Source organism: Urocitellus parryii, chromosome 4 (genome assembly GCF_045843805.1).
Source record: "Urocitellus parryii isolate mUroPar1 chromosome 4, mUroPar1.hap1, whole genome shotgun sequence".
NCBI lineage: Eukaryota > Metazoa > Chordata > Mammalia > Rodentia > Sciuridae > Urocitellus > Urocitellus parryii.
The window spans coordinates 54,652,179-54,673,847 of NC_135534.1; the positions used below are offsets into that span (position 1 = coordinate 54,652,179).

The 21,669-nt window shown below is 33.4% G+C and overlaps 1 protein-coding gene across 3 annotated transcripts in view; it reads left to right on the top strand.

The window, feature by feature from the left end:
- The first annotated feature begins 1,285 nt into the window (after positions 1-1,285).
- Positions 1,286-21,669, top strand: part of Stk33 (serine/threonine kinase 33) — a 71,116-nt gene continuing 50,732 nt past the window's right edge. For all 3 annotated transcript variants that reach the window (XM_026409583.2, XM_026409582.2, XM_026409581.2), the window contains exons 1-7: positions 1,286-1,537; positions 2,453-2,566; positions 6,005-6,118; positions 8,814-8,918; positions 15,098-15,236; positions 17,560-17,648; positions 19,461-19,545. In XM_026409583.2, coding sequence (XP_026265368.1) covers positions 1,316-1,537; positions 2,453-2,566; positions 6,005-6,118; positions 8,814-8,918; positions 15,098-15,236; positions 17,560-17,648; positions 19,461-19,545 — 868 coding nt within the window. In that variant the 5' untranslated portion in view covers positions 1,286-1,315. The remainder of the gene's footprint in view (positions 1,538-2,452; positions 2,567-6,004; positions 6,119-8,813; positions 8,919-15,097; positions 15,237-17,559; positions 17,649-19,460; positions 19,546-21,669) is intronic.

Below are 21,669 nucleotides of genomic sequence, written 5' to 3' on the forward strand. Positions count from 1 at the left end.
TTCTTTCTTTGTGCTTTTCTTTTTTGGGGGGAGGGTATCAGGGATTGGACCCAGGGACACTTAACCACTAAGCCACATCCCCAGTTTTTAAAAATTTTTATTTTGAGACAGGGTCTTGCTGAGTTTCTTAGGGCTTTGCTAAGTTTCTGAGGCTGGCTGAAACTTGTGATCCTTCTGTCTCAGCCTCCCGAGCTGCTGGGATTACAGGTGTGCACCACTGCAACTGGCTAGAAATATATTTCTTTAATGAAATAAAAATATTTATCTTCCTATTCTGGCCAAGCTTATTCCATTTCAAAGGACAACAGTGTATTTTACATATCTCAAAACTTTTGATTCTGTGACTTCAAAATACACATTTAAAGAGTATCTGAAATAGTCTGACATAAAACCATAATAATGTATTTCTAGGTACTTAAGATTCTCTTATATATACTACTAGCACATTCCTCCTTTCCTCTGCAGGTCAGATCTTTTTAACTTGCCACCATATAGTAGTCAATGAACCTAGTTTGGTAGGATTCTGAATATACCTCTTTTAGATTCATGGAAAAATAGCACCCACTCATTCCTGTTTTTTTCCATGTTAGTGTAAAAATGTGGTTACTGGTAATATTCTCTTTGAACATTTTAGAATTGAGTAGTTTTAAAAAATCAAATTATCTATTCCTTTGTGAAATGCATAAGAATTTGCTCTGATAATAAATAGACAAAGGCTTTAAATTTTGAAAACACTGATATATGTTTTATACCAATATTTTTAGATCTTATTTTTTTTGCCATAACCCACATTAAAGAATATTTACACCTTGACCAAGTATGCACACAATGCACACATATTCTATAACATATTTGTATAATTAAATATTTCACAGAACTTACTGAGGATCTATGCAAATTCTGATATTATCTGTTCTACTTCATTTACAAAAATTGGTATCAATCCACCAAAATGATTTTATTACCCATCACTATAATTTGATAAAACACTGTTTTAGAACATGTTTTTCAGCATCCTTGTAGTCCAATTTTGTTGTTGACATTAACTTTTCCTGTGGTAAGAGATGCTTTTGGTGCTAGTTACTAGTTTTTCTGTAATCTCTAGGAGGATTGTGGGATAGGAATTTCCTAAATGATTTTTTTTTCTTTCTGCAGATCTCATGTGTGAATATAAATCTAGTGCATCATTAACCTAAGGACCTTACCAATTGGAAATTGCAGTTTTCACCTTCAACCTACCATATCCTTTTTGATTATTCTCTTCCTTAAAAAGTGTAAACATCTTTCAAGTTATTTTTGTTGCAGAGCTAAACAAATGGCTGATAGTGACTTGAATAAAATATCTAGACAATGCCCCCACTGTTCATCTACCCTGCAGAATAATGGACTTAGATTATGTTCTTGCACATCAAACTATTCTCCAGTTTTGGTGGTAGAAATGTCACAGACATCAAGCATTGCCAGTTCAGAAATTGTAGTTTCAGCAGAGAGAAAAAAAGAAAAAAGTATCAGCAGAGAATCTTCTGGGAAAGATTTGGTAAATATCAAGGATTCTACATCTTATTATAAGTTAACATCCCATTATTTAATCCCTTTCTTAATTCCTTCTCATGAGCCCTTGTCAGGTAATTCATTTCCTTCTTAACCATAAAAGAAACATTTCTGGGCTGGGATTGTAGCTCAGTGGGAGAGCGCTTGCCTAGCATATGTGAGGCATTAGGTTTGATTCTCAGCACCTCATATAAATAAATAAAGATAAAAGTCCAACTAAAATATTTAAAAAAGAAACATTTCTTACAAAAGAGGTGAGCAAAGTTGGTTAATTGTATGTCTTATGATATTTCCAACTAATACCCAAATTAATTATTTTTCAGGATCCACAACAATTAGCAATGTCTTTCCAGCCCTTTAAACAAATGGGTTATAAGGATTGATTTTTCAAATTGAATCAAATCTGAATTTTTGAGCATTTTCTTCCACTGATGCAGAATGAGACTTATGTCTGTGTTTAAATAAAGTGTGATTATGGTTTATTATTTAAGGAAATTTCTGGTTTTCTAACTGGAATTTCAAATATACTTTACAAAATCAGTTTGCATTAGTTACAAACAATCTATAGATACCCAGTTGAACTGATTTGTCTATATTTATCCACATAAAGAAGAGGCAGTATAGAAGAGTATAGTTGATATAGTACAATTTTTGAGACAGAAAGCAGTTAAGTTTAAGAAAAGTCATGTTCTCACTCCCCCAAATTGAACCTGTTTCACATTTTCCCCATCAACTACTATTTACTACTTGAATTATATAGTTATGGCCATGTAGTGTCTCTGAATGAGTTATTACTATGTTATCTTAATTCAGAGAATATTGGATTATTTAAATTAGAGTTCATTATCAACAAGAATATTGTATCTTAAAGTTATTTTTCAAAATTCCTTTTTGGTTCTAGACCTCCAGAACCTCAAATGTAGAAAGAAAACCATGTCAACAACAGTGGAGTCGGTGCAACATTTCAGAAGGAAAAGTTCCTCACATAAGGATGGAGGATGGATCTTCTATTGAGGTATACAGGAAACAAGCTGAAGCTTCTAGGGACTTGCAGGTTGTTTCTAAGTCAGTGGTTAGTGGCAAAAAAAAAATATTTCAAAATCAGCTTTTAAGGAAAAGAAGTATAGTAAGGAGGAAAATTCCCATTTTCAAGTATGTCAAAGTTTTTCAAGGATTTAACTCAGGGGCACTCAACTACTGAGCCACATCCCCAGCCCTATTTTGTATTTTATTTAGAGATAGGGTCTCACTGAGTTGCTTAGCATCTTGCCATTGCTGAGGCTGGCTTTGAATTTGCGATCCTCCTTCCTCAGCCTTCTGAGCTGCTGGGATCACAGGTGTGTGCCACTGTAACCCACTCAAAAGTGTTTACTCAAGAAAGTGCAGGCTAAATTTCTTGCTCATAGAGGATGAAATGGACTTCAATAAAGAAGAGGGCATTTTTACTAGAAAAAAGGAGAACATTTTGGTGTAATGTTGGCTGTCCCTCAAAGTACAGTGCATATGTGGACTCCTTGAAGATGTAGAAGCCACATGACTTTTGATACTTTAGCTGTTCATCTCCTTGGTGATTGATAGGGAGGTCACAGTTTCCCTTGTAATCTTTCTATCTTTTCCAGATTGGATCAATAGCAGTATTATTCTTCAAGGATTTTGATTATTATATAAGAATATGAATTAAATATTAGAACCATTAAAAATTAAATTGTGTCCCTTTAATACGAGATTGAAGAAACTATAATAAAAATAATTGCAAGAAGAATTTTCATTCATGTTAAGTAATTTTTTAAAATTGTGTTAGGAGATATTTGGCAATTTATCTGGAGTGATCAGGAAAACTTCCTAGGAAACGTAGACATGAAAAGTTTAAACTTTCTTTCTTTAAATAAAAGTTCTGCACTTTAAAAGTTCACAAATTTAGCTATAAGAGCTTTTCAAAAAGCAAAATGTGTTCACTGTAAAAGATCATGAACATGCAGATAAAAAGTGAAGAAAATAAAAATCATCACACAGTTTTAGCCAGTCTAATTTATTATCTTCAGTTTTTTCTATTTATGTACCAGTTATACTCTATTTTTCTTCAAAAAGTCTGTTTTAAATTAAGAAATATTTCAAGTATATGTACATTTTAAAGAAATAATCTTAATTTGTATAGTTGAAATTCAAACTTCTTTCCCCCATAGCATGGACAAACTCACTATAAATATTTTTATCATTTCAAAGAGTATAAAGAATGAAGTTACAATCATCTGCAAGTCTACTACCTATAACCACTCTTAATATTTAGATGACATCTGTCCACACACCAATGTAAGTGCCTTATCATACCCACGTGTTTTAAAGGGATTGTAAGTACATGGTTTTCACACTCTGCTATATCATCAACTTCCTCTGTGTCAATAAAAATAGATTTGAATTATCATTTTAACAGCATCCTCTTAAAATTATTAGAGACAAGAAATCATTTTCTCCTTATTTTAACTAGTATATAACACTATCAGAGCAGTTAGTTGAAGAAAACTATAAGTTATAAAACACTGTGCACTCCTCATTTTTAAAAAATCCAGCTTAATCAGTACTAAAATACTGTATTTAGAATGTGGTTCCGTATATTTAAAGAGGAAAATTAAGGTTGGTTTTGTTTTAAAGGACAAGAGAAATTTGGGACATAGTTATGAAGAGATTATTCTGTGGGAAAAAAGGGTAAATGACTATATTAATTGAGATTTAATTCACTTTATATACTATATATGTGGGAGTTATATGTAAATATAATAAAAAATAAAATTATACTTTGTACTATTTTCTGATTAATCATCTGAGTTTTCTGACTTTGATTCTCACTACTACACTATTATGTGGTATTGGGGAAGAGGGAGGAACTAGGTCTTTTAATGGATACAACAGAAACAGCTCTTTAAGGAGCTTCTATTCTGTCTTGGAACAAAACAAAAGCCAAAACAAGCATGATAGTAATAATAGTTTTTGAAGACTAATATAAACATGCTGAAGGGAGTATGAATAAAGTAACAGTCATCGTTGTGCAGAGTTAGGAAGGAAAGCCCTCTGAGAAGGAGTTAAGTCATTGGGCATTTCTTGTAGAAAAGTAAGAAAGGAGTGTAAGCAGTGGGGAATAGGAGCAGTTAATTTAGATGTTACATGATAAGCAGAAAGAGTCTTGGTCTGGATGGTGGAATTGTGGATGTGTTCATTTTCTTCTCAGTGCTAATTTTTTAAATTTTATTTTGTAACTACATGACAGTGGAATGCATTACAATTCTTATTACACATACAGAGCACAATTTTTCATATCTCTGTTTGTATATAAAGTATGTTCACACCAATGATGTCCACCACATTCCACTATCATTGCTAACCCTCTGCCCCCTCCTTTCCCCTCCCAAACCTCTTCCCTATCTAGAGTTTGTCTATTCCTCCCATGCCCCCCTCCCTACCCCACTATAAGTTAGACTCCTTATATCAGAGAAAACATTTGGCATTTGTTGTTTGGGGATTGGCTAACTTCACTTAGTATTTATTATCTTCTCCATCTCCATCCATTAACCTGCAAATGCCATGATTTTATTCTCCATTATTGCTGAGTAATATTTTATTGTGTATGTATGCCACATTTTAAAAATTCATTCATTTACTGAAGGGCGTCTAGGTTGGTTCCACAGTCTATTGTGAATTGTGTGGGGGAAAAGGCACACTCGTACATTGCTGGTGGGACTGCAAATTGGTGTAGCCAATATGGAAAGCAGTATGGAGATTCCTTGGAAAACTGGGAATGGAACCACCATTTGACCCAGCTATTCCTCTCCTCAATTCTAATTTTTATTCAAATTTCTGTCACATATTGCTTTTTCTAAAACAAAATGAGAAAAAAATAAGAGTAATAACTAATAGAGATAATGAAAAAGAGAAAACATTAATTGTAAACAATAAAGCAATTGTTCAATGGGTGTATATATTGATTTTGTAGTATAACTCTGAGTTTTGGAATAATTTTTTTGGTGACTGTATAAATTGTGTGTGTATATATATATATATATATATATATATATATATATATATGCAAATGTGTGTGTATATTACCATTCCATTTCTTTTTTTCTTCTGAAGATATTTTATTAATATTTATAAAGATATTTCATTAATATTATAGTTTGAAAGGGACTCATTTTACACTTTTGAGTTTTTCCGTATTTCACCATTTGGAATTTTATAGTTTCCCTCTAAAGGGGATAGTTAATAAAATTCATCAAAACTTATTTTTTGTTAGTTAAGATTTTTTATGAATACTGAAGCAAATAAGTAGCGTCATCTCTTTGATTTTATCCTGTAACAGAATCTCTCTTCCCTTGAGCGGATACCTGTCAGTATTATGTGCTCATTTTTAATACCCGATGAATGGCAGAGAAAGACAAAAGAACTCTTATTTTGTCTCCAGGATTTCTATACCTTTGGAAGAATATTGGGACAAGGGAGCTTTGGACTGGTCGTTGAAGCTACAGACAAGGAAACAGAAACTAAGTGGGCAATTAAAACAGTGAATAAAGAAAAGGTAGGGCTTGTTAGCAGAATCCCATTGAGGACACAGTATGGTGTGGGTTGATGTGGGCAGTGCAATTTTTCACACTAATACAAGCTGTGTCTGAGCCTAAGGGCCAGGGCCTGAGCTGATCTACTGGAGAAGTGTGGGCATTTCTCTTGCTTCCTGGGAAGGGACTGGTACTTGAGCTCAAGTAGACAAGTGCTATTTGGAAAAAGCAAATGAAAGGATAACATAATCAATATAACCAAATAGGTAAATTTTTACCAGAATGAGTTGAAGGTAAGGGCTGGTGTTCATTAGGATAGGCACAGGGCTGTGGGCTGGAGACATCTTAGCTATAAGTCAGTCCTGATTGTCCCCTGTGGGGTTTTGTTATACTTTTCACCTATCCTTCCATTTGATTCCTCATTGTTAGCTAAAGAATTTTGTTTATTCATCCTATCTGCTCTTTCAGTTTGAACCACTTTGTCTCACAATTGTCTAATACATTGTCACTTGTACTCATTATATTTCTCATTGCATTCACTCTTGGAGTGAACAAATGGGCTTCTCTTTGAAGTGGAGTCTAATATACTTTATACCAGATCATTTTTATCAACTGTAAAAAATTTCTATGCCTGGAAAAAAATCACAACATTATAGTGTTTTTTCCTTGAATCTGTAATGATAAATATTACTTTTATAAAATTAAACAGTAAGTTTTGAATATATTCTTTAAAAATAAACTGTAGCAAATTTCTCCCTAATGTTCAATAAAGTAACAGACCAATCTTTTTTGGGGGGGCACAGGGGATTGAATTCAGGGGCACTCAACCACTGAGCTACATCTCCAGCCCTATTTTATATTTTATTTAGAGACAGGGTCTCACTGAGTTGCTTAGCACTTTGCCAATGCTGAGGCTGTCTTTGAACCAGCAATCCTCCTGCCTCAGCATTCGGAGCCACTGGGATTACAGATGGGTGCCACTGCACGTGGCACATATCAAATCTTAATAAGATTAATAAAGCAATTAAGAGTCTTTCTAGAAATCTTTAGAATTCTTTAAGGTTCTAGGAAGCAACCCACAATGATACCCAGGGTATCCTTTCCACCTTTATTTTGGTTTCAGTTAGGTTAGGGGTCCAGTTTTAGGGCTATATAGACAAGATACTTACTTGCAACTTTAGGAATTACTCTTTCACATACATATTGATGTTGAGAGTTTATGGGAAACTATGATATTACAATAAAGTTATATAGGTTAAAATTATAATATATAATTGAACAAAATTATTGCATTATGAACAGGTCAAGATATTTGGGTAGAGAGAAAGGAACAGAACTAAGATGGCTATTAGGAGAAATTATGTTAACTTTCCATATGTAGTCTAGACAAGAATTCACTCCTTTATAGTCACTATTTTTCTTGATCTTCTAGGTTAATCTTAAAATGTGTTTTCATCCTATATGGGTGGGTTATACATGGTAGGGGGAGTGTCAGTAATCCTAGTCATCCCAAGATGGTGTAGATTGAAAAATGAAGTTGAGTGAAAACAAGAATAACTTTAGATAAAATTTTAACTGGATGATGTGAGCTTTGTGATAAGTCACTTTCCTTTCAGAATTATTTATGTACCTTTCCAAAATGGGGTTGGGTGGTAAGTGAAGGAGTAAGTCCTTTATTATCCCTGTCAAGGACATTTTAAAATTTGTCCTTTCAAAGACATTTTTATGTGGAAATAGGACTCATAAAGGAAGATAGTACTTATCCTCAAATAATGGAAATTATCAGTAGGGTTGATGATTTGAGGTGGGGTGGTGGTGGTGAGGGTAGAGAAAACTTCTCTAGAGTTTCTTAGATGACATTGTACATAGTTACCTACATGCTAAATGAAGTCCTTGTGCTCCCTGGAGTGGTCCTGCCTTTACCTTTGCTACCAGGCATGGTAAATGTTAGCTGTTAGGAGATAAAATAGGGATTAGGTTGATCTGAAAGCAAGGTAGTCTCTGTCTCTTTAGGTTAATCAGGGGATCAGGAAGAAACATAATCCAGGGTTGAATGCAGAATCTCACTGCCTATGTATTTTTTCTTTTTCTTTGGGTACTAGGGATTGGTTCTAGAGGTGTTCTACCACTGAACTATATCCCCAGCCCATTTTATTTTTTAAATTTTGAGACAAGGTATCACTAAGATGCCCAAACTGGTCTCAAACTTGCAATCCTCCTGCCTCAGCCTCCCAAGTAGGTGGGACACCAGGTGGGATTCCAGGAAATGTATGTATTTCCTTTGATATACATAAGTTAAATAAAAACAAAACAGCAACAAAAGAAAAAAACATTTTCTTATAAAAACATCTCCAATTTGTGTCCCTAGAAAATTTTGTTTTTATTATGTTAACATCAAAAGGTCAATATGATTTTGAGGGAAATATCAAAAAGCATGCTAAAAATTAGAATAATTTTGTGAGGGGACATATGCCATTTTGTAGCTAATTTACAGAAACAGTTTAAGAGATAGATATAGTTTGAGGCCAAACTAAATATAATTTGAAATTGCATGAAGGAAAGAAGAGCATAATTTAGTCTGATCATGGGATAAACTAAATGATATCATTTAAAAAGGATATTTCTCAGGTAATATAGATAAAAGCAAAAAGCAATTTTATATCAAGGAATGTGAGAGTGACATTCAAATGTGAAATCTGTGTTTTTTCATTGATTAAGGCTGGAAGCTCTGCTGTGAAGTTACTTGAACGGGAGGTGAATATCCTAAAAAGTGTAAATCATAAACACATCATACATTTGGAACAAGTATTTGAGACACCTAAGGTAAAGTTCTATCGGATACTATGTTTTGAAAGTTGTTACTATTGTAAAATGAATATCATTTCATTCTGCAGTAATTCCTCTGGGGCACAGTTGTTCATGTCCTTGGCATGAGTCTGACATTGGAGATTGATGAGAATATTCTGGAGGACTTTTATTATTGATTGTATAATTAGGTGTCTGATGATTGATTGATGTCTTTAGTAATATGTTCTGGGTGGCATGGTGGAAACAAATGTTTAAAATTACAACAACTTCATACTCAACCAGTTAGTGATTAGAGCTTCCTTAGAGATGGCATTCCTTTAGCTTTGGCTTTTAGTCTTTCCATTAGAGTTTCTTGGAATACTGTCATAATTTTGAAAAATTAGCTTTATAATCAGCTTGGCATAGTATATTTGGTATTATGTATAAAACATTTCATCATATGTATCATTCCAATGTGTTTTTTTCTTTCCTAAATGTTATCATTTTTCTATTTAAATGTCTGTAATTTTCACTTAGAGTTGTTCAGAAGCCTGGCTTATTTTCAATTTTGCCTCTAGATTTTTTAGTGCTTGTGGACTTGGGTGTTTCTCGGCTTGGAAGTACTATGATATAGTGGTTAATTATGTAGATTCCAAGATCAGATTTCCTGTGCATTTGAATCCTGATTCTACCACTTACTAGCCATGAGACCATGACCAAGGCATTCAATTTCTCTATTCCTCATTTGCTCATCTGTAAAATGGATTTAATAATAGTGTTGATTTCATTTATACATTGAAGGATTAAATGGGAAAATGGATATAAAGTATCTGTTTCATTAAATGTTAGTTATTGATTTTCATTTTCTTTGATAGTCTTTAAGGGTCCTCTGTTCATTTTTTCCAACATTTTTTCTTTTCATATTTTATTTTGTATAATTTATATTGATGTGTCTTCATGTTCAGTAATCTCTTCTTCTATAACATTAAGTGTGCTATTAATCTCTTCCAGTGGAAATTTTATTTGTATGTATGTGTGTGCATGTATGTGTATGTGTGTGTGTATATGTATGTATATATATGTACATTCCATGTGTCTACTTAACATACCTAATCTTTCTTCCTTATTGAAGTCATAATAACTATTTTAATGTCCTTTTGCTACTAATTTTACATTGTATCATTTCTAGAACAGTTTCAACTGATTGATATTTTTCTCCCTTTATTATGGGTTATATTTTCAGACTTTGTATACCTATTAATTTTTGGTTGGATACCAGGCATTGTGAATTTTACCTTTTTGGATACTTCACATTTTTATATTCTTTTTTTTCAAATTCTTATTGCTTTTATTTTCTTTTCTCTTTTTAAATTAATGTATTACAATTATACACAATAGTGGACTTTATTATGCCCCATTTATACATGCACATTGCATAATTTAATTAATCTCATTCCCCAGTTTCTTCTTTTTTCCTCCCCCGATCTGCTTGCTCTACACTTCTAATCTCCCTTCCATTCTTATTATTATTTCAATTAGTACATTATATATATATACATATATATATATATGAATACATATGTTATATGTAGAGAATACATACATACATACATAGAATACATATATAGAAAGTATATATATTACATTTATACAAAATCCACTGGGGTTTATTCATACATGGACATAGTATAATATGGGTAGATTTTGTTATTCATACATGGACATAGTATAACATGGGTAGATTTTGTTACCCTTTATGTTCCCATGTTCTCCCCTCCTCCCTCTCTCTGGATACCCTTCCTCTACTCTGTTGGACTCCCTTTTGTTTTCATGCACTCACCCCTTTTTTCTCTGTCTCTCTACATTTGCATATGAGAAAAAATTTTCAATCATTGACTTTCTAAGTCCTGCTTATTTCATTTAGCATGATGTTCTCCAGTTCCATACATTTACCAGAAAATGACTAAATTTCAAAATTTATGAAAAGCTTCGTTGAGTATATATACCACATTTTCTTTATCCATTTGTATGTTGAGGGGCACCTAGACAAGTTCTATAACTTGGCTATTGTGAACTGCACTGCTATAAGCACTGATGTACATGTATCACTATAGTATGTTGATTTTAGTTCTTTTGGATAAATCACAAGGAATGGGATAGCTGGGTCATATGGTGGTTTCATTTCTAGTCTTTTTGAGGAATCTCCATAGTGATTTCCAAAGTGGTTGTACTAATTTGCCATCCTACCAAATATATATAAGTGTACCTTTCCCCATTATTTTCACCATGTATTATTATTTGTATTATTTTTTATTGGTTCTTTTTAGTTATGCATGACAATAGGATTCATTTTGACATAATTATAAAAGCATAGGATGTAATTTGTTCTAATTTAATCCTCAATACTACCCCTTTCTCTCCCCCTGTTACCTTCCCTCTACTCTACCAATCTTTCTGCTATTTACTTATAGGGGTTTTTTTTATTAGTATATTTTAGATGTACATGATGAGATTCACTGAGGCATATTTATATATGTACATAGAAAAGTTAGGTCAGATTCATTCCACTGTCTTTCCCTATCCCATCTCACCTCCCTTCCCTTCATTCCCCTTTGTATTCTTTGTATTCTTGATGGCTGCCATTCTAACTGGAGTCAGATGAAACCTCAAGTGTAGTTTTAATTTGCATTTCCCTTATTGATAGGGATGTTGAATATTTTTTCATATATTTATTGGCCATCTATATTTCTTTTTTAGAGAAATGTGTTGATAATATTTGTCCATTTATTGATTGGGTTATTTGGGTTTTTTGAAGTTAAGTTATTTTGAATTCTTTATATATTCCGAATATTAATCCCCAGTTGGAAGAGTAACTAGAAAAATTTTTCTCCCATTCTGTATGCTCTCTTTTCATGCTCTTGTTACCATCTCTTTGTAGAAGTTTTTTTAATTTGATGCCATTCCACTTATTGATTCTTGGTTTTATCTCTTGAGCTTCAGAAGTCTTATTAAAAATTGGTACCTGTACCAGATATTTTTATATTCTTAAAACTGTTCTTGACCTTTAATCTAGCATATAGTTAAGTCATTTGGAAATAGTTTGATACTTTTGAATCTTGCTTTAATCTTTGTTAGGTGGCACCAGAGCAGCCCTTAGTCCAGGACTCATTTTCCCTACTACCAAGGTTCAAGCCTTCTGAGTATACACACTCTATTCAATGTCCCATGAAGTATAATATTTTTCTTTTCTTTTTATTTATACATGACAGCAGAATGCATTACAATTCTTACTACACATATATAGCACGATTTTTCACATCTCTGATTGTATACAAAGTATATTCATACCAATTTGTGTCTTCATACACATACTTTGGATAACAATGACCATCACATTCCTCCATCATTTCTAACCCCATGCTCCCTTTCTTCCCTTCAAACCCCTCTGCTCTATCTACTAGTTAATTGGAACACAAACTGTTCCTGGCCATGTGTAAGCTCAAGTGATTGTTCCCTCAGCTCCTTTTGCATGTTTATTTTCCCAGTTTTGGGAATGAATCATGTGCTGATTAGTACTCTAATCATATGCTGAAGAATTGAGGAGGCAAATCTCTGGAGCTTTCTGTCTGTACAGCTTTCTCCTTCTGTTATACTTTTCCTATGAACTCCCAGCTCCACCTCTTTGATCCATGGAGGCTGCTGGCCCCTGCTTGATTTCTCTCTCCTTGCCTGTAGTCTGGAAATTCTCCAGTCAGGAAGCAAGGATAATCATGGGGCTTGCCTCTTGTGTTTCCTTTCTCCCAGAGATTGCTTTTTTATGCTGCCTGGTATCACATTTTTGTTTGTTTTTAGGTCAAATCTGCCTCCCCCTAACTTGTAAACACTCACAAATGTTTAGACTTTCCACTGAAGCCGTTTTAAAGAAATGGTTCCCATTTCTTTACTACTGATCATCCAGTCTGCATATGCTAGTTTATCATGAATCTAAACATTCTCTAGATCTACCCAATTGTTTCTAATGATTATAAAAATAATTTGTTTTTATAAATGTTACTGATATAATTTTGATCAAATTGCATTTAAAATTGACATCAGTTAATACTGTAATCCCTACTAATGCAACTTTCCCTCTGTGTACCAGTGATCCTGTCAATGAAGAAAGTATGGCCCAGTTCAAAAGCTTATTTATGTGTCAGACTTTGCAGATAACTTTTGATATTCTAAAGCAGTCTGAAGTTCAGTGAATCAGAATTGTGTCTGTAAGAAGAAAGGATGTTAACCTTCTCTTCCTGCTTTAATGTTTATATTGAACACTGAAGTTGTATTAGCAGTGGTTATAAGAGCAGAATCAGACCCCCAAATCTTTTTAAAAAGTTTTTTTAGTTGTAGATGGACAATGCCTTTATTTTATTTATTTTTATGTGGTGCTGAGGATTGAACCCAGTGCCCTATATTTGCCAGGTAAGTGCTCTACTACTGAGCTACAACCCCAGCCCCAGCCCCCCCAAATCTTAAGAACAACAGAAATCTAGCTGCAGAGGTTAGAATGGAGATGCAGAGAGTAGTCTCTATCCATAGCAATACATGTGAAAAAGACTTGCATTTTGGTTGATTGTGAATCATTTTGACTCAATAGATGACTTAACTATTGGAATATCTAAAGAGATATTAATATGCCTTAAAAGAAACAGCAGGGCTAGGGATGTGGCTCAAGCGGTAGCACGCTTGCCTGGCATGTGCGGGGCGCTGGGTTTGATCCTCAGCACTACATAAAAATAAAATAAAGATGTTGTGTCCACCAAAAACTAAAAAATAAATATTAACAAATTCTCTCTCCTTCTCTCTCTCTCCCTCTCCCTCTCCCTCTCCCTCTCTCCCTCTCCCTTTCTCTCTCAAAAAAAAAGAAAGAAAGAAAGAAAGAAAGAAACAGCAAATATGGAAGAGGCCTTTCATCTGTATCTTCTTACTGCTCCACCCAATTAGTCATTGAGCCCCACTGTTTCTTCCTCCTAGGAATTTTTCAAATCTTTTTTTCCTCCTCCTTCTTGTTTGTATTCTATTCCTCATACCTGCCCACTCTCAACAGAAGTCAGCACTGGTCTGCTGCCCATTTTCTTAAGGCCTATAAACAAAGTTTTCTCCGTTTTCAAATTATTGGAAAATATGCAAAAGAATAATATCTTATGACTTGTGAAAATTATATGAAACTCAAATTTCCAAGTCCATAAATAGAGTGTTTTTGTATTGTTTATGGCTGCTTTCATACTACATACTACAGCAGCAGAGCCAGGTAGTTATGAAAGAGACTGGCTTGCAAAGCCTATAATATTTACTCCTGGGTTTGGCCTGTATAGAAAATTTTTGCTGAGCCCCGATGTTACACTACTGCTAGAGTGTTCATTTGGAAATGCAAAATTGATAATATCATATAACATTCCCCCTTCCAAAACACTATCTTAAAATATTCAGTGGCTTATTGCATGTGGGAAAAAAATCTATACTCTTGAGGATGATATCCAAGACTTTACCAACTGGCACCAACCTGTTCTTTCTAGCTTCTTCCCCACCACTTCTTTCCTCCTCACCCTATCAAGCTTCTAATGTTATTAATGCTGAGATATTTGTTGTCCTTTTAATAGCTGATGTTGTTTCAAATTTATACCGTGTACTCTGCCTGATCTTCCCCTACATTTTCTACCCACAAATCCCTGTTCAAACACCTAGATCTAGCTTTAATGTCTCTCCTGTGAGCATTCTTTTTTTTTTTTTTTTTTTTTGTAGTTGTAGTTGGACGGCTTGCCTTTATTTTATTTGGTTTTGTTGGTTTGGTTTTTGTGGTTCTAAGGTCTGAACCCAGTGTCTCACACATACCAGGCAAGTACTCTGCCCCCAGCTACAGCCCCAGCCCTCCTGTGAGCGTTCTTTGGGCAGAGAAGTACTGCACCTCCCCCATAACCCTATCACATTTTGGGCCATTAGCACTTATCAATGATTCTGTAATTGTAACTAAATTGGGAACTTCTTGGGAGTAAAGACTATGTCTTATGTTCTTCTAGTATCCAGTTCAGTATCCTGTACATAATAGATAAAATTATTTTTGAATGAATTAATGATGATTAAGATTGTGATCATGTAATACAATATATAACATTTTAATGATACACAGCTATATAATTTGCTCTCTCTTGCTCTCTCTTTTAAATACATAATGTCAGAAAATGTACCTTGTGATGGAGCTTTGTGAGGATGGAGAACTCAAAGCAGTTCTGGATAGGAAAGGGCATTTCTCAGAGAATGAGACAAGGTGGATCATTCAAAGTCTTGCATCAGCTATAGCATACCTTCATACTAAGGGTAAGAAGAGGATCATCCAACTCATTGAGTCCATAAATGCAGATATCACTTTTGTTTAAGGGTAATTGTATTCACAGTCATATAAATAACACTTGGTAATATAGAAGACTTGTTTGCTATTTTGTAGTTTTCCCTTTTCACTTTATGTATAGATACATTTTAATTAGAAACAAACAGATACACAATTACATTTTACATAGACAAAGAAGCAGTTATGAACATTGCTTTTTTTTTTTTTTGATAGTGCTGGGGATTAAACACAGAGCTTTGCATGTGCTAAGCAAGCACTCTACCACTGAGCTGCACCTCGAGTCCTATGAACATTTCTGTTTAGTGATTTAAAAAGCAGACAATATATCCAAAGTAGAAAAAACAATATTAAAAGTGAAATTTCCTAAAAATTTATATATTAATAACATTAAAAATGTGTGTGTTCTAGGCTTTCTTTTTTGTACTTTCAAATTTATTGTTAGAATGCTAGGTTCACACCAAAATTGAGCAAAAGGTCCAGCAATATCCCTTAAACTCCCTGCACTCACATATATAAGGCATTTTCCACTATCAAAATCCCATACTAGAGTGGTCCAGTTATTAAAATTGATGAACCCACATTGACACATCACTATCACCCAAAGTACATAGTTTACATTAGGATTCACTGTTGGTGTTGTACATTCTGTGGGTTTTGACAAATGCATAATGATATTTATCTACCATTAAGGCATCATATAGAGTAGTTTCACAGTACTTTAAAAACCACATTTAACGATTATGGTAATTATTCTTTGACTTTTCTGTTCTTTGATGTTACTGCTGCTGCTTTGCCTCATGCATCTTTTTTTTTTTTTTTTTGTCTTCAAGGTTAGTTTGGCTTACCATATGACTTTAGAACTGTCTCATCTTTCAGATGAGAAAAAACTTTGTTCCCAAAAGGTGCAGTGACGTGGTTTGGTGGGGCAGAGCTGGTACTAGATCTCAGATTCCTTTAGCAGATTTTTCCTGAGCGTCTATTGCACTGTTACTGATCTTAGAGTTACACAGATTAAAAGATAAGGCATCTTCCCTCAAGGAACTCAAGCTAGTGAGAGATTGAGCGTAAAAAAACAATTTGTAATCAAATATGAAAATTTCTCTGGTGGAGAACCCTGTGAAGTTCAAGAAACACAGGAGTGTTAATATATCATTTGATTTTGAATGTCAGAAAAGAATTCAGAGGAAACAATATTCAATCTAGGAATACAAACTTAGACAAAAAAGGGAGGACATTCCAGACAGAGGGGAAACTGTTTTTGCAAAGGCTTAATATTATGCTCATGCCAATCCTCCTATATTAAGCTATAACTTCAGTATAATTCCAAACCAAATTTTTATAGCATTTTCCTAAAACTTGATTATTCTAAAACAGGTGAGAATAGATAGTACAACAATGAACAGCAATGAGGGAGCAGGGAGACTTGCCCTGCCAGGGATCAAAATACACCGTAAGGATATATTAATTAAAACCATGTGGTATTTATGTAAGAAAAGACAAGCAGAGGAACAGAACAATACAAATTCCAAAAACAAAACCTGTAAATTGTGTAAGGAAAATATAAATGACTAGATATAATTACCACTGCAGGGCTCATTCAACTCCATTTTTCTAGCAATTAAACCCTTAACTTTTATAATCTAGAGAAATGATTGCTATGGATATGAATTGAATTAATTATTTGCAAACGAAGAATTTTTACATGATTATTTGCAGGGACACAAAAATACTACTTAAACTCTAATATGTTCAACTAAAGATTTTATGTCTCAAGGATTTTTTTATTTTAACATACCAAGAGTATGAAATGTATGCTGATGTTATAGAAAAATATACGGAAATAAATATAGTTTATATACATATAGCCAAATTAAAGTGTGTTAAAATTCTTATACTGACAGTAGCACATATTTAGAAGTAAAGAATTGATCTCTTCTTTTGAAGTTCTAAGGATATGGGCAACATTACTGTACTTCTAACACTGTCTCCCTCCTCCTCGGAAGGTCACCTTGGCCAGGATCCTCCTCCACACTTAACCAGGCCACACATCATGAAGAGCAACCAGTTGGGGCAACAAGGGAATGGGTAGAGATGAGGGAGACAAAAAAAAACCCAAAAGGCTTCATAGGGTTAGAAATGTAGGGAAGATGGTTTGTAAGATTTATACCCTGCCCCCCACCATTCCATTTTCAGCAGTGGATTGTAATTTGTTAAATACATTTATTTGTCTTATTGATGTACTCTTTATTTTTCTGTTATACATTTCATTTGACTTGTTTGCTTTCTTGATAGATATAGTACATAGAGATCTAAAACTGGAAAACATATTGGTAAAAAGCAGCTTTGTTGATGCTAACAATGAAATGAACTTAAATATAAAGGTAAGATATTAAAAATGATGATAAATATTTCCCTATAAATAGTTTATTAGCAAAGTGGCAGAGTACAACTTTTAGATATATATCAATTGCTTTTAAGCAGCCAGAAAATAATTTACTTGTGCTAAAAAATAAAAAATTCACAAAAGAGGTTGTAACTGACAAGAATAATTTTACAATTTAAGTGGTGTTTTTTAAAGTACATACTCATTTGGATGTTCTAAATCATTAGTTAATAGCAAGCAAACAGATGCTCTGAATTCTAATTAATTTCAGAATTATGCCTGGTAATTTGATGTAAATGTGTTACAGATTTAGAGAAAAACACACCTTGGCTGTGCTTTTGATGCTAAATTAATGCTACAGTCTGTATTTCTCATTGAAAATTTTCCTGGGTGTTAATATTTATGTCTTAAGCGCAATTACTGTGCCAAGTGTTTATTCTTGAAGATTTTATTCCTTAATGTCAAATAAATGATAGGATATATTATTTATTACTCAGCACTTTAATAGTGGCTGCTTTCAAAATACGTACATGTTTTTATCTCAGAATAAAATGTTGTTTGTGAGTAACTTGCTGTTGCTGAAGCTAAGTCCTTAGAAAAAGTTCAACGCAGTACTTTTGGTTTACTGAAGTAAATGTTCCTAAATAGTTCCATTGTAAACTCCATGAAGTCAGAAATTGTGTATGTCTTATGCTCTGTTGGAACCTTGATTACTCCCTGAGACATAGAATGTGCTCAACTAATCTTTGGCAAATTAAGGAATTGATGCTCTCCAAGAACTAAATTGGATTGTGAAGGCTTTGGTCTACTTGATGTCTGTACAGGTTTTCTGTAGAGAAAGATATATCATAATGCTCAAAGTAGGTATTTGTGAAAATGCCTGGAAAAATTGATTCATATTTTAGAAAAATAGTGATATCACATGTTAACTAGGGACATTTTCTTACTCCATAAGGTACTAAAAGCTTTGCATTTAGTGAGTACCAAGAGGCTGTATTTGGTTGTATGATGAATAGATTTGTCTGTTTTTCTGCTTTTGGCCAAGAGTCTTCTACCGTGGGAGACAAGACCAAGGGTACACACTCAATATTTAATAACCAAATGTTTAATTACTAAGATTTAGAATGGAGCAGAAAGACTGCAGCTGCAAGCAGTAGGCCTCTAGAGTATTCATAGTTACACTGCATTATTATGAGTTTTTTTCTTGTTAATTTGATTCTCATAGTTTTTAATAGGATAGTAATTGTTTTAATTAGTATACTCTAGAATCAAAAGGAAATCATAGTAAAGAAAAGGTAGTATTTACCAATTATAAATAACTACAAAAAGGGTATTTCAGTGAATGCCCATAAGGGTAATGATTTGATTTATAACAGTGCTTTAAAATGGAACATATCTTGAGAATCAGGAAAATAGATAATACACTAAGGCTAGAATGTATTTTGCAATGAAAAAAGTTAGATCCCTTCTTTCAAGATACAACTCCTATTTTGAACTGGTGAATTTAATCAGAGGCATGAACAATCAACATCATGGGTGTTATCTCAAGATCTGAGAAACCAGGCTTCATTCTATCAGGTTTCCTCCCCACACAAAGAGGTGGATGGGGAGAAAAAAGTCTTTTTAGTTAATACAAGTCTTTTTAGTTAATAAAAGTCTTTTTAGTTAATAAAGTTCCTACCCATAGGAATATCTATGTAAATGCAATAAATAAGTAAATGCAATTACGATGTGGTGAAAGTCCTATCTTCAGAATGAGTGAAGTCTGGAATAGGAAAATGGGTGACTATGCCTGCTTTTTTTCTTCTAGGTGACCGATTTTGGCTTGGCAGTAAAGAAACATGGTAGAGCTGAAGCCATGATGCAGGCCACATGTGGGACTCCTATCTATATGGGTAAGTTAGTAGACTTAAAAGATTATTTTTTCCTCTGTAAAAAGTAGAACAATTAGTATAGAGTGCAATTTGAATGATTTGATTTTGCTATCATGACTTAATGGCCCTTGATCAATCAAAATTTTCTTTCTTAGGTTAAATGATTTCAATTGTTCTAGCATTTTTCTCATAGTTCTTACTTTCAGTGATTGTTGAAATTTTTGTTGTTTCTCTGGGATCTTCTTAAAATTATTTTTATCTCTTAGGTAAACATACCTCAAACTTACTGTTTTTGTTAAATCACACTAAAATCACATATATGTTTTGCTTCTTTGCATTTTTGTTCAATTTTATTGCCATCAGTTTTTCATAAAGATTGGTTGATTAAATATATTTTTTAAACCAACACATTTCCTTTTTCTAAATGTAATTTTAAACAGCTTATTAAGGTTTAATTAAGTAGGTACAATTCATTGATTTTTCATATATTCACAGAATCATACAGCTATCATCACAATTCAGTTTTAAAACAACATATTCACAGAGTATACAGCCATTATCACAATTCTATTTCAAAAGTTCCCTCATGCCCATTTGTACTCAATCTCATTTTTATCCTACCCTCAAGTAGCCACTGATTATTTTCCCCCTCTCTCTAGAATTTTCTTTTCTGGACATGTCATACAAAAGGAATCATAAGATAATGTGGTCTTTTGTACTATGTTGACTTTTATGCCTGGCTTACTTTCTCTTACCATAATATTTTTGAGCTACATGTATGTTGTAGAATTTGTCTCTAGTTTGTTCCTTTATATTCCTAAATAGTTATATAGCATGGGTATGCCACACTGATGCACTCGTGGGTTGTTTCTAGTGTGAAGTTATTACAAATAATGCTGTTATGAACATTCAAGTCTTTGTGAGGACATGTCATTTCATTTTCCTTGGGTATTTACTTAAGAGTGAAATTGCTGAGTCATATGTTAAGTGTATGTTTAACTTTTTAAGAAATTGACAAACTTGTTTTCCATGGTGGCTGTTACCATTCCACCAGTAATGTTTAAGGATTTCAATTTTTTCTCATCCTTGCCAACTCTCCAACTCTTTCCCCCACCCCACCCCACCCTGAACCCCCCTCCCACCAGTACTGGGGATAGAGCCCAGGGTCTGCTACATTCCTAGCCTTTAAAACATTTTTTATTTTGAAACAGGGTCTCACTGAGGTTGTTAAGGCTGACCTTGAACTTCCTATCTTCCTGCTTTAGCCTACCAGAAGCTGGGATTAAAGGCATGTGCCACTGCCCTTCGCTACTTACCAAGCTTTGATATTAACTATCTTTTAAATTGTAGCATTGTAGTGGGTATAAAGTGTTATCTCATTGTGGTTTTTAATTTGCATTTCCTAATGGTTAACATTGTTGAGTGTCTTATTCATAATATCCTCTCTGTTGAAATGTCTGTAATATGTGTGTGTGTGTATGTAGTTTCATTAATAGATTATAAAATGTTGAACCACTCTTGCATATTTGCAAGGTTGCTTTAATATATTGCTCTATTCAAGTTGCTACCACTTTATGTAGGAACTTTGACTGTTGCTTTCTTCTTTTTGTGCTAGGGTATGCTGGCACCATTTAAAAATTAAAAACAATATTCACTTTTTATATGCCCATGAACATTTTACATGATAGATGTTATATATTAATAGTTTGAAATTTCCCTTTAAAAGTGTTTGGTCCTGTTATCCTTTGCAAATATTGTTTCTGTTATATTTTTCATTTATATTGCATTATTTCAGTTTTCACTTCTTGAATAATTTTGATAATATTGACTGTTTTCTAGAAATTGTTATTTCATTGGCGTAAATGTGCATATTGCATATATATATATATATATATATATATATATAGTTAAAGAGAAGTGCTGAGGACAATAAATGAAACAGGGAGGAGGAGGATTTTATCAAGTTAAAATGAGAATTAAATGAGAAAATGGGAGTAAAGAGCTTAAAACAGTGCTTGGCACTAAGAACTCAATTTTTGCTCCTGTACTAACACAACTTTTTATTATTATTTTTTTAATCAAATTTGTTAGTAGTTAGGGCAGTTTCTTGGGCTTTTCAAGAACTAGCTCATATCTTACAGTATT